At 42.8% G+C, this 13,182-nt stretch overlaps 2 protein-coding genes across 2 annotated transcripts; one reads left to right on the forward strand and one right to left on the reverse strand.

The window, feature by feature from the left end:
• Positions 1-1,304: 1,304 nt before the first annotated feature.
• Positions 1,305-6,614, reverse strand: LOC113590528 (short transient receptor potential channel 7-like). Its single transcript, XM_027030694.2, has 11 exons — positions 5,871-6,614; positions 4,497-4,679; positions 4,192-4,356; positions 3,829-4,045; positions 3,266-3,499; positions 2,876-3,140; positions 2,519-2,714; positions 2,208-2,429; positions 2,040-2,117; positions 1,654-1,729; positions 1,305-1,461 (listed from the first exon to the last, which is right to left on the reverse strand). Exons 1-11 carry the CDS (start codon positions 6,609-6,611, stop codon positions 1,322-1,324), a joined length of 2,517 nt encoding a protein of 838 aa, XP_026886495.2. The 5' UTR covers positions 6,612-6,614; the 3' UTR covers positions 1,305-1,321.
• A 4,580-nt stretch (positions 6,615-11,194) lies between these two features.
• Positions 11,195-12,281, forward strand: avd (avidin). Its single transcript, XM_027030684.2, has 4 exons — positions 11,195-11,284; positions 11,393-11,603; positions 11,818-11,938; positions 12,011-12,281. The coding sequence occupies exons 1-4, from the start codon at positions 11,195-11,197 to the stop codon at positions 12,066-12,068; spliced, it is 480 nt and encodes a 159-aa protein (XP_026886485.2). The 3' UTR covers positions 12,069-12,281.
• Positions 12,282-13,182: the final 901 nt, after the last annotated feature.

The following is a 13,182-nucleotide window of genomic DNA, read 5'->3' on the forward strand; positions in this document are numbered from 1 at the left end:
CGAATGTTGTTCTTCTACGTTTGCAGCCTTTATGAAATAATTCGACCAAAGAACTGAAGATAATTATAAACAAAGTCAATGCCATTTTTACGCGCATAGGGTACAATTATAACGTGATTAAAACATCACATTCAAGCCAAATACCTCATGGGCTTGTTTAAAGATTTCACAGTCCCATGCTATCACACAGGCCTTTGCTTGTAAGAGGTGTAGGGATGTATCAATGTAACACATACACACACACACACACACACACACACACACACACACGGGCGCGTATTCATTGTAGGCCATTTATACACAAAGCTCTACATTTTGCTAAACATGTTATACATTACATATTATAATGATATATGTTATATGGATACAATATAACATTAATGTATACTATTGTATAATGCAAAATATTAATGTCATAAATATTTATTATTTCGGAACAAGAAAGTAGCCTACATATTTATATAACATTTTAGTCGTTTAAGTAATCACATTTTCTTATTTCCATAGTGCTGAACACCAAGCAACTACTTTGTCTACCAATCCCAGATGTTCCACAGCGCTAAAAAACAAACAACAAAAAAAACTCACGTGACGTTAGACGTGACAGCCAGCAGATGGCGCTATAAGCACATACGAATTTCTAACGGTCAGTGCTAAATTAGCGCAGTTTTAATTTAATATCACCTAATTAAAAATAGTGATTATACTGTACAGGCCTTCCTAGCATTCACAGTTTACATAGACACAAAAAGCTGTGAAGTATGTCTACAATAGATGTGTAGACATACAAGACCACTGCTAACGAATTAAATGGCTGAAGTGCACAGAGATATTTTCATATGGATTTTATTTCTGTATTGTAAGTGCTGTATTACCATGTACACCACTTATACAAGTGGTTTTGTTCTTTTTTATTAACATGACACAATTACATAATACACTAATATTATAATTATTTTTACATTTATCCAACTTGTGTATCACATTTTTTGTTTGTTTGTTTGTTTTTTTTTTTTTTTTTTTGCATCAGACTGCCAAAACAGAAATGATCACCTAATACTTCAATTCCTACAGTAATGTCCACACACTTAATGTGGCAAACCACAGGTCTTTTACTAAAGATGTGCAATAGTGTTCAACTCTCAGATTAAGTGCCATGTCAAAAAAAAGATGTAGAACACATGTATAACAAAGAACAGATACAGTTTCAGATGGGATTTATAATGAAATTTCAAAAACAGTAGCTACAACATACATCATATAGTCTGTAGAATACAGAATAGCATACCCAGTGTTAGCAATGCAGAGTGGATAATATTCTTCAGGGTTTCTTGGCCAATTTACTGAGCCTATCACCAAGCTGCTGGATGAGGTCAGCAAGTTCCCCTGTGGCCTGAGATTTCTCCTCCAGAAGCTCATAGCGCAGACTAGAGATGTCCTGCTTTATCTCCTTCAGCTCACCTGAAGAGCCACACACACACACACACACACACACACACACACACACACACACACACACACACACACACACACAAGCACACAGACATGCATATGCACAAGTGGTCTTATAAATGATGGACACATACACTGTGCTTTGATAGCACCCTGATAACTATGCCTCAGTTGTAACAGTGTGCACTCCATCAGGCTCACCCTCATTGATCTGGTCATTCTCACTGTCAGTCTGGGCTTTCAGTACATAACGCTTGATGAGGCGCTTCATAAGCTTCTGTATTGGGGCCAGTGAGTTATGAACAAGATGTCAAGGGCAACAACTGTTTAATGCATAGCAATACATGTCATATTAAATGCAAGTTTCCCAGACATGGATTAACCATAGTTTTAGGCTAAACCTAGTCTTAAAATAACCTTAGTCTTAGATTAAACCAACCTTAGATCAAGTCTTGGACTAAAACTAGATTTAAACTAAACCATAGTGCCAGTGGTGAATCACCACTAGAAAGTTTAGCTGTAGGCTTAATCAGGGTCTAGGATACCATCTATAAGTGAGTGGCAAAACAGATAAATAACCTCAGTACCTGATATCTGGTTGGGTGTTTGATGGGATTTCTGACCGTGTATTGGTCCTGGCCACGGTATGGTCCATACCTGCGGAACTGACATGGAAAAGAAATGCATGTTTGATTTCCTTAAAATGCAACACAAAGAACTGACAAAGCGTGGACCAAATTGCCACAGGCTCTGACCTTTGCCTGAGAAGTGGGCATGTCCATATCTTGCTGGCTGCCTTGACGACGGCGCTTGGCCTTGCAAAGCCTGACGAGGCACGTTCTAGCTCGTAAACCTGTGTAGTAGAAGGATTTTGGGCTCGGCACCAAGTTGAAGGGTGGAGGGAGAGTCCTGCCCTCGTCAAAGTAGGACAGCCACAGCTTAGCCCGGGCAAATTTCCACTCCACGTCCGCGTCCTCCTGGTAGCGCAAACAAGTATGTGAAGGACTTGTTTCTCAGTAGCTCAGTTATGAATTATCAGAGCAAGCATTTAGATGTCAGGTTTTACCTCAATTTCCTGGTAAGAGTGGTTAATCATGGCAATCAACATGTTTAATAGCACAATCACCATGGTGACATTGTAGACCCCGTACAGCACGTAGCCAATGTTTTCAATGAACTTGTGATCATATTTCAAGACTACAGAGATCACTTCACTCAAACCAAAGATAGACCAGAACAGTGTCTTGAAGCTTTCCTCTACCCTGTTGAATATAAGTACGTACACACACACACACACACACACACACACACACACACACACACACACACACACACACACCGTGTATGAATGTGATGCAAAAGTTAAGTATGGTTTCAAATGTTTCAAAGCCTGGTCACTCTGAACAGATTTCCCTAAACTTACGTGGTAAAAGCAGGATTATACTTGGCTCCCAGGTAGTAGGAGTACAAATTGAACATGCCAATCATGAAAGCAAGGAAAACCATGATGAAGATGACCATGAACTTAAAAATGTCCTTCACAGTGCGGCCCAGAGAGATCTGTAATGGACCAAAACTCTCATTGGCTGGCAGGATATAGGCAATGCGTGAGAAACTCAGGACCACAGCAATGGAGTAGAGACCCTCTGAGATGATCTGGGGGTCAGAGGGAAGCCATCGGTTCCTCGCTGAAAGAGACACACACAGCTGTAGTTTCGCCACCAGGTGGTGCACTCTGACCATGCAGCTTACTGCATCACGTGAATCAGTGTTCCGCCAGCGCGCGCGGGACTTTTGATGTCCCCTCGCTCACCGTAGGTGAAGTAGGCAACGTCTGCAGGCAGCGAGGCATTGGTCAGGTCTGAGCTGGTCACATGCAGGTCCACATACAGCTGCGCACGTGAGGCCAGCAGGAACGCCATGAAACGCGCCGTGAACGATGCCACGAAGACAGACAGCATTCCAAAGTCCAGAACATTCCACAGGTGCATGATGTACTCGCGCGGGCCGTCCTCCCAGAGCTCCTTACATTCCGACCAGATCATTCCTGTGCACAGGATCAGAGTGGCTAGAAATGATCAGATTCTAGGCATGATAAAAGATGTGGTAATTTTATTACATTATCTTATATTATAATTGTCTTCAGGAGTTAGATATTTGACACATCATTAAAAACTACATATTTTTGTGTGTTTTTGAATGCTAGTCTCATCGGATCAAAGTATATTTTGGATCAGATTATATATATTGGATCAAATTTCATATACTGGATATTATATTTGGATCAAATTATATATATATTGGATCAGATTATATTTTTCCATCATTACATAATATCTACAAATATTCTCTGCCACAGAATGCAGTAATACTAACCAAGCACCCATTTCATAATGAGCATCTCTGTCCAGGAGAACTGGGTGGTCTTCACTCGGAAGACCTGCCGGGGGTGGTCAGTGATGGTCTCGTTGGGTAGGTTTTTGACCCCTACAAAGCGATCCGAGGCGTTGAGAACCAGCAGGCCCAGGAACGTGGTGAAGGAGACGGCGTGGGCGACGAACTTCATGAACGGGCTGCGGAGCACTCGGCCCAGCTTGCGAGAATCATAACCGACGTTTCAGAACTCAGAGGCAAGTGCGCAAACAGATCGCTAGACCGCCACAGACGACGGCAAAATGTGTCTCCTCCGCGGTGAGAAGGGAGCACCTAAACGACCGCTAGGGGTGTGTGGGACCGTACCTTGCTGTAGGGCACGATCCAGTACGCAATGGCCAAGATAGGGAGACCCACCATCACGCCCAGCACCGTGAGACATTTCACTCCGATAGGCTGCTGCCGTAAGCCAGACAGGTTCTCGTACCACAGGGTGAGAAGCTGCTGCTGGCAGTTCGGATGAGCTACAAACTGCAGAACGATGGGGAGGAATAACAGGCTACACAGACACGGTATGTAAGCAGGACAATCGATTCATGTCACTGAATCATCTGGGGTTATTGTGTGTGTGTGTGGGGGGGGAGGCAGATATGAACATGACCATACTCTACCTTTTTGACCTCGTATTTAATAGCCAGTTTGACCCGGCTGAGGCAGGGCCGGTTGTGGTCACTGGGTGAGTTCTGGCCCACATCACCGTTCAGGATGGCCTCCACCTCCTCTGTGTTCCGGCACAGGTCCAGCACTCCTACCACGAAGTCCTTACACTGCATAGACAGCTTTCTGTAGTCGTTCTGCAGTACAACCAGACGTAGGTTATTCTTATGAAACTCATCAATCTCTTACCATTATCACTGTCTGTGCATGTCCTATGAGAGGAAAAAAAAGACTTTTTGTGTGAAAAAAAAGGTTTTTAGTTGTGTTACAGAAGCCTGCATATAAAAAAAAACAGGTTACTGTTGATCAAAGAGCCTCTTGGTACAAGGCTCTGATTCTACCAGTGTTTGATTCTACCAGTGTCTGATTATATAAAGGGCTGAATTTACCTCATCTTTTGTACTGTAACGGAAATTTAAAAAAATTAATTAAAAAACAGCAGGAGAATATCTGCCCTCCCCATCCATAAAAATAAATAAATAAATAAAAATGTACAACTTTACTCTGAGATCACAGTAAACTCAGAAATACAAATGTGATACAAATGTCTTCAAAGAGTGAACCTGCAATGTAGAGATTAGGGAATAACACCAGGGTGATTATGTGGCACCCTCGATAGAGCTGCTTCAATTAACAGCTCGATAAATCAACCCCGGAAGCTGATAAACCAGCCGTGAGAATCACTGATTAGATGAGTTCCCCGAGCGCCTCTTGGAAAAGAGAACGTCTGCTCTACACCAGCTCGTCCATCCATCTGTGTGCCAAAGAGCTGCAGAGATGCAGAGAGGCTCTGGACACAAAGCCACTGCAGCCAGGAAAACCAAAACCAACATTAATGTAAAACATTTTCATTAATGTTGAAATAAAAAAAAAAAAAGTAAAAATAAAAATTAAATAATATATCAAATATATCAAACATAATAATATATCAAATATATCAAACACAAATAAACCAAAACAATAATCACAAAACGGCCCCCACAAAACCTTATTTAAAATTGTTTAAAAGGAGTGGTGCATAATTTAAAAATAAATTACAATAAAACAAAAAACTCAATGTTATTATGGCTATAAGATAAGGTTCAACTGGATTAAGGATAAGGGTGAACTGAAGTCCTGCTTATTGCTTATGCTTTCGACTGAAGCTATTCTAAATGAATCTAAAGGATGTTGGTGTGTGAAAACAGATTAAAAATGCAGGATGTTCTTTAGAACACCATCAGGCCTCTGCAGGAAGACACCATTATCCCTGAATTATTAAATAAAGTGATTAAAATGTGCCACTGCTTAAAAGACAGAGACTTGACAAATCACCAGGTATTCCTCACCTTAAACTCAGTTTCGATGTTGGCAAGCAGGGCCAGCTCATTGCTGAGCTCCAAGGCCGTGAGCACAGGGTCTTCACTGCTCAGCGAGAGGTAGGCAGCGCTGGCGAGCCCCTTGTAGGCATTCATACGGGATCGCGAGTGGCTGAAGGAGTCCTGCTTTTGCTTCTCCATGCACTCCGCGCACTTACAGAAGTGGTCGTGTGGCTTCTCGATGCGCGCGCCCTTGACGAGCAGCGTGTGCACGATCTCATACTCCTGGCAGTGGGCGGCCAGGATCACGGGCGTCACGTCCTGCGAGAAGCGTGTGCCGTCCTCGTCGTACGCGTAGAAGTCGTCGTCCCGCTGCTCCTGCTCCAGGGTGCTCCGGGCAAAGCGCAGGCCGCCCTCGAAGGCAGGGTGGGCCAGGATGGCCTCCACGATGCGCACGTAGCCCTTGCTGATGGCCAGGAGCAGGGCGTCGCCCACTCGCGCCAGCCCCTCCCTCTTCAGCAGCAGTTCCGTCACCTCCAGGTGCTCATTGCCCACGGCCAGCTGCAAAGCATTCTGGCCCATGTAGTCCATGCAGTTCACGTTGAGCGTCTTGGACTCCTCCAGCATCTTGCGCACCACCGGGATGTTTCCGTACTCAGCAGCGTCCAGGAACCGCTCCTCCTCAGCTGTGAGGCTGGTTCCCCGCTCGCTGAACATGTAGGCTGGGCCACGGCGACCCTTCTCCCTCAGCGTGGTGTGTCGGCGTTGCATGCTTTCAAACCTGCGAGTGCACACGTGCGCGCGCGCGCGCGCGCACACACACACACACACACACACACACACACACACACACACACACACACACACATTACACACACACACACACAGGCCATGCAGAGGCAGCCTAATGCAGTCTAGCCTAAGAGGAAGTTAACTGGACTTGCCTGGTTTATACTGCACTCATTTATATAGAACAACATCACAACATTACCAGCTGTGAGAGACAAAGAGACCCATGTGTCCTTAATGTGTAATTCTCAATTCTCAGATCTGTTCTCGTGGAAGATTTGAGGACAATGAGCTTAGCAGAGATGGACAGTGCAGCCTCCACTGGAAATATGAAAACAAAAGAGTTCTCCTGTTTAGATCAGAATGTGAGGAGACAAGGTTGTGTTTTATACAACTGCTTGTCTGTTCCCCTGTGACCTGGTCTTCAGGGCTCCACCGATTTACCCACTCAACAAACAGGCCTTTACAGTGTCACTTCCTCTCAAATTTATAACTGACTACAAAGAAACAGATTCAGGTAAAATATCTAAACAAATTATAGACAACACATCTTTACAAAAAATCCCATGTGACAAAATTTGAAACGTTAGAGATTAGAGGTTGTGTCACAAGAAAGGATCCTCTCTTTAAATTGCTGTAATTAAGTCTCATTTGGCAATCTTTCAAAGCTCAATTAAAAACTTTCTATTCAATAGTATTCTACATTCTCTCATATATTTTCCCCCTCTCCTGTAAAGTAACCTTGGGCACAAGAAAGGTGCTATATAAATGTAACAAATAAATAAGTAAAATAATTAATTAAAGGTCATTAATGTTTTAAAATGGAGGACAACAGGAACGGCCAGGGGGAAGCCCAGTCAGAATCGCTCAGGACGTGCTGATTTTGAACACCATCAATGGAAAAAGTGTTAAAAAACATTTAAACTACAGCTTTCTATATATTTATCATTCTACATAGTAACCTGTTTAAAGGCTAGATGATAAAGCACAAAACATCTGTTTTTTTTTTTTTATATAGCCCATGAAACACCATCTGCTCACAATCTCACAGAACCATAAACATTTCTCATTATCTTACTTACGTGTGATGTGTCTCTTGAAAATGCCATTGATGATGCATCTGAGAGGCTATGTTATCAGCGCTGCCCAGTAAGCTCTGCGAGTTCGTCTCAAAGCTGCCGCATTCCTCCACCTGTTTGGTTAATGTGACCGCCTGCAGGGCCAGAAACTCTGGCTTGCAAAGCACGGTTTGCCGCTCAGAACGGCGTGATGTGTCTTTCCTGGTCCGAAACAGGGCGCCTGGAAGTGTCATGCACCTGGTTAGCGTGGGAGGCTCTGCTCGAGGGGTACCATCGCTGGCCGTGATCGTGATGGTGGACAGATCATTGCTGTCTCGAGCCCCTGCTCCGCCGTGCACAGGTGTGACACCGTCACTCTCCGCCGGTGTGAGGGCATCCTCGGTCGACAGCGCGAAGGGAATGCTACAGAGGGCTGCGTGTGACATGACAAAGCGTTCGTTTGCAAGCATTTGGCTGTCCATCTTGGTCGCTCAACATTAGGGGAACATGGTGACCTTGTCCTGCAACAGGTGTGGCCCATCTGTGTCCATGTGACAGGCTTCATCTCCTTCTCTCTCGAGCACTTATAGCCCTCCCACCTCCCCACTCCACCCCGCCCCCCTCTCTTACTCATCCGCCTCCATTAATCCTGTGATGCATCACCCAGTTTGTTTCATAGTCTTCAAAGCACTGCGCAGCTGGTTGCAAAAACAGATTTATCAACCCTTTAAATATCCAGTGGTACATCGATCATATTCAGAACAGTGCCTGTAATTACCAGATGATAAGTTGCCAGAAATTTGTCTGCAGTTATATGTTACAGAATATCATTTATTCTACAGTTGTTGTTTTTTTTTTTTCCCCAGACAGGCACAACCACAGGTAGTAATGGTACAAAAAGAGGCATGACCTTATACTTTATTTTTCACTATATTGAACTGTTTGAACAGTCTGCATGAACACAAACACCCTGTTCATCAGAGTAAAGACAAGTTAGAAAGGCTATCTGAGCTAAATAGCGCTGATTGCATTACTCTGTCAGCTTCCATCAGTGCCCTCACAGCGTGAGGTTTCTCAGGCCCGGCAGCAGAAATGCAGCAACACTATTGAACCAACAGCAGTGGCTCACCTGGACTTGGGCTTTGATGCACTTCAAAGGCACATTCATGGCCACGAGCAACTCTTCGGCCTACCACTCAAACCACACCCCTAACATAATTAAACAACGTTAAGAGGGGAACAAGTCCAGAAAGCTCTAAAGCATTAGGAATGGGAACAGAAATATTCCCATGTAGGTGGGAATCATCAAAACATGCAGTTTATTATGTGCCATCTGTATTTCACTGTTTCCTGACATTATGTTCTGTAAGAGTCTGTGTACTGTCAAAAGTTCAGGTCAGGCAGTTTAAACATGCACAAGTAATTCAGTAACATGAAGCATTTTAACACTAACAAGCTTCTTTACTCTTTTGGCTTTACCACCATAATTGGCTTCATTAAATCCATCAGAGGGCACACTCAAGCTGATTATTAGAGCTTAATTAAAGTTAAGTCTCTTGTAACATAGTATCCCCCTTCTCTGCTTGGAAACTCTTTAATTGCAGGAGGATGCAGGCTTAAGACCTTTTGGTATTTTGCAAAGACTCAGCGAACATTTAAATCATTGTAGCTTGTGAAAGTCAGGGCCCGTGTGTGTGTGTGTGTGTGTGTGTGTGTGTTTGCAGTAAAGTCACTCAGGACAAGCTCAAGGGATACTGCAGTATTCCTGTCAGTGATTAAAACTGCCTGCTCCTCCCACACAGACAGCGTTTACAAAGACGCTCTGATCTGTGTGATCACATCACATCCATGTATTTCACAATCATGTACGTTAACATACACACTCTCTCACACTCTCTCTAAAACACACACACACACACACTTAGGCCCAGTCAAGTGACCAGCAATAAAATTATATTTTGGAACATTGCTTTTCTTGACTGTAACTGTGCAGCCATAAAACCTAATTAAACTGTATGAAGGCAATTCCTTTTTTATTAAAGATAAATCCTTTTTATTACTATTTCCTCAAGAGAAGGAAATTGAAAGGTGAACGACTGGTGTCACTCATAAAATCAACTGTAAGGTCATTGAGCTGTTCAATTCTTATTCCTTTTATTAAGTCACACAAGGATCTCAGGCTCATGGTGATGAACTATATATGCCACCTTACACATTTATTTAAGATTCGTGTTTATATATATATATATATATATATATATATATATATATAAAAAACACAAGTACTAAACCATGTCATCTGCCCTTAGGAAAAGTATATTTTAATACACAGCCTGATCCGTGCCTCAAGTACTTCAAAGTTCAAGTATGACTTGGCTTGAAACACCCTGCTTCAAGTCTCATGGAAGACAATCCATGTAAATATATATCTATATTAATATCTATCTATCTATCTATCTATCTATCTATCTATCTATCTATCTATATTAACTAAAACTGAAGTAAACTAGAGTCAGAATAATCCCCCCTTTTTTTCTTTTTTAACAGTACAGCTGCCTCTGCTCATTCTTTTCAAAAGATGATTTCATTCACTCCAATACCATGAAATGACAAGTGCCAAAGGAAGGCAAGACATTGTGCTAGAGATATAAATGGAAAAGGAGCCATTTGTTTTTCTATAAAAAAGGATTGCATGTCAAAATTATTCATACCCTTTCAATATTCAAAGGCAAAACCTTTATCTGTCATCATAGGCACAGCAAAAAAAATAGTTCTTATATTTGCTAACACACTTGTTGCATGTCTCCAGTGGTTTTTTGGACCACTTCTCTTTTGTGACAACCTCCAGATCAGAGGTTAGAAGGCTTCCTTGCCTTCAATTTGGTCTTTAGCTCCCTTCGTTGAGAGCATCAACACTGAGACATTGGTATTAGAACTGCTCAGATTCACCGTGACAGCCTTGGCAATGATCCTTGGATTATTTTTATCCTCTTGCACTACCATTCTTGCCAGAGATGGGTCACTTCTGGCTTCCTACCAAATGCTTTGAGAGTGTTCAGTGCAGAACTCTTGTACCTTTGGATTTGGCCCTTAAACACAACCACTTGGATATGGCTTTATAACCTTTCCCCCATCTTGTGAGCGTCCACAACGAGCAAACGAAGGTCTTCAAACTCTACTCCTTCAGCTGTTCTCAATTTATCATTAGCATCTTCTAGCGCAATGTCTTACCGTCTTTTTCTACGTTTATATTTTTTAGCCAGAAGAAACATATTTATAAAACGAACATTCACTGTAACTTAAAATTTGGTATGATTAATTTTGATCTTAAATATCGTAAATTCCCAAGACAATACCACAGTATACTATTGAGTTCTACCTACTAATCCAAACTACTTATGAGCGCCTAACTCTCAGAAGTTAATTAACTGCAGATTGAAGTGGGTTGGGTAAAGAGATAAATAGGTTTATGGCAGAGGCCCTGTTAATGCGTTTGAGATAGGCACCATGTATTCCGTGGTGTGTGTGTCTGTGCTGGTATTGGTCGCATTCCTCATAGTTGCTGCGCAACAGCTACTTCCAAATAGGAACACTAAAGTACGGAAACGTTATCCCTGTGAAGGAAATTTGCTGAAACGAACGTAAAAAACGAACGTGTCTTTCTGACTAAACTATTTATAGCGATTATCGTTTTGGTCCTTGTAGGCATCGTCTTGCAACGTTACCGGACAGTGGCATAGCGAGCTTGGCTCGTTGCTGTGGTTGACCACTGTCGGTCCGGAAGTCCGGGGTGTTTATCAGACTGCAGTGGAGAGTGCACTCGGTGCGGCAGGGCATAACCACCAGGCTAAGATTGTCGGGGTCGTTGGAGAAGGTCGGCAACCCACCATCGCCTTCTCTGTGCTGTGGATAAAGGGTAAACTATATATGGCACTCTGCCATGTTGCTTTTCTTATTGCTTCCAGTTATTTCTTACGTTAGGCTACTTTGATCGGAGATGTGATCGCGTCTGTATTAACACTTGATGCAGTCTTATGCAGAGTAACATTTTGTCTCGGAAAACAATACTATTGTTTATATATACTACTATGGGTCCCCGTCATGTTCAGGAATATTTTTTTTGGTCCCAGGTTCGTGCAGTGCTTGGGTGGGCCAGTGCTTCGTTTTGCCAGGTGGCAGTCAGGTTCTGAAAACCCTGTGGATGTTGCGCTCTGTTGCTGAGACTTCTTTAGATAACTGGGACAGCACAAGGTAGACTTTAAATACAAGGCAATTACAACAACTTTGAATAAGACATTTATTTGATTTCTGTCTGGCCTGAAGGTTGGGAGAGGACCAGTTCATTTTTGTGGGTGACGTGGAGAATGCCAGCGGACACTAAGGCCGTGACTCCATTTTGCCTGCCTTCTCATCGGTTCTCAGTTGCTTGGTCCATCACGCAGTGATCTGACGGCATTCCTGTCCGTAATGAGCCAGACTGTAAGGTGGCACCGAGGCATCCAGCGCCCCCTCCCCCCTTCTTTATTTTTGTTCGTGTCGCACTTTCTGAATGACTTCTATTCAATAAATCCTGACATGGGCACTGTGATTTTGATTTTTGCGCCCTCCAGTTCTTGTGCCACAATCACCTTGTGCTCGAGTTACTACGTTATATTTGGCTGAGCTATACAGAGAAGGAAAATCACATACCTGACCACCTTTCTGTCCTGCACCTGCATTCAGCTAACCATGGCTTGCTAATTGGCACATGGCACAATGATCTCTGAACAGCTTTTGCTGTTGAAAGCTTTCACGCTGTCAGCAGGGAGCAATTAAGTTAGGGCTTTTTTTGGGGGGGGGGGATAGTATGGAAAAGAATATCCAGAGCTACATCACAAGACTAAACTAGTTCGTTATAATGGAAGCATTTGAGAACACCTCTAAGAGGACCTACTACTGTGGTGGTGTACAGTGACTTAAACGCTCACTGTGGGGGGTAGATGTTTCCAAAAGAATGCTGAGGGTTGGTGGGGAATGCAGCTCCCTCTTGTGGAATGCTGGAGAACGACCTAAAATGAAAAGGGCCTGCCTCGCAATCTCATTACCTAAAAGTAAGAGATGATTAGTAACACCCGTATTAAAGCTGCTCTCACATTAAATAAGCAAAATGCTTTCTAATTTGGCCTTTTAGTTTGGCATATTGAGGGAATGAGTCGATTTTGACTTTTGAAAAGGCAATTTAAAAGGAAATGAGCTTGGGTGGTTAGTTCATGATTCCTATTTAATTTGCTTTTGGATGGAGCAGACCTGATGCCATTTAATGAAACATGACTGTGTTAATACCACTCCAATATATGAACAGCATAAACTCAAACTTGCTTCTTTAGTTATCAGGAAAAATCTAATTAACTTTGAAGAGCTTTTCTGAAGCATTTTAGCTATCTACAAGGGTGAAGGCAGGAAACCACCAAAATATTGTGGTTTTTTTTTTTTTGTGGTGGTGGTTGTTTTGTATT

Source organism: Electrophorus electricus, chromosome 17 (assembly GCF_013358815.1).
Source record: "Electrophorus electricus isolate fEleEle1 chromosome 17, fEleEle1.pri, whole genome shotgun sequence".
Classification (NCBI taxonomy): Eukaryota; Metazoa; Chordata; class Actinopteri; order Gymnotiformes; family Gymnotidae; genus Electrophorus; species Electrophorus electricus.

Bases quoted from the DNA above. Each gene is read 5' to 3' on its own strand.
- LOC113590528 (XM_027030694.2), bottom strand. From the start codon at position 6,611: ATGCAACGCCGACACACCACGCTGAGGGAGAAGGGTCGCCGTGGCCCA. The intron at 4,680-5,870 runs GTGAGGAATACC...GTTGTACTGCAG, and splicing joins ACATCGAAACTGAGTTTAAG to AACGACTACAGAAAGCTGTC. The intron at 4,046-4,191 runs GTACGGTCCCAC...GATTCTCGCAAG, and splicing joins GGATCGTGCCCTACAGCAAG to CTGGGCCGAGTGCTCCGCAG.
- avd (XM_027030684.2), top strand. From the start codon at position 11,195: ATGTATTCCGTGGTGTGTGTGTCTGTGCTGGTATTGGTCGCATTCCTC. The intron at 11,604-11,817 runs GTAAACTATATA...TTTTGGTCCCAG, and splicing joins CTCTGTGCTGTGGATAAAGG to GTTCGTGCAGTGCTTGGGTG. The intron at 11,939-12,010 runs GTAGACTTTAAA...TCTGGCCTGAAG, and splicing joins GATAACTGGGACAGCACAAG to GTTGGGAGAGGACCAGTTCA.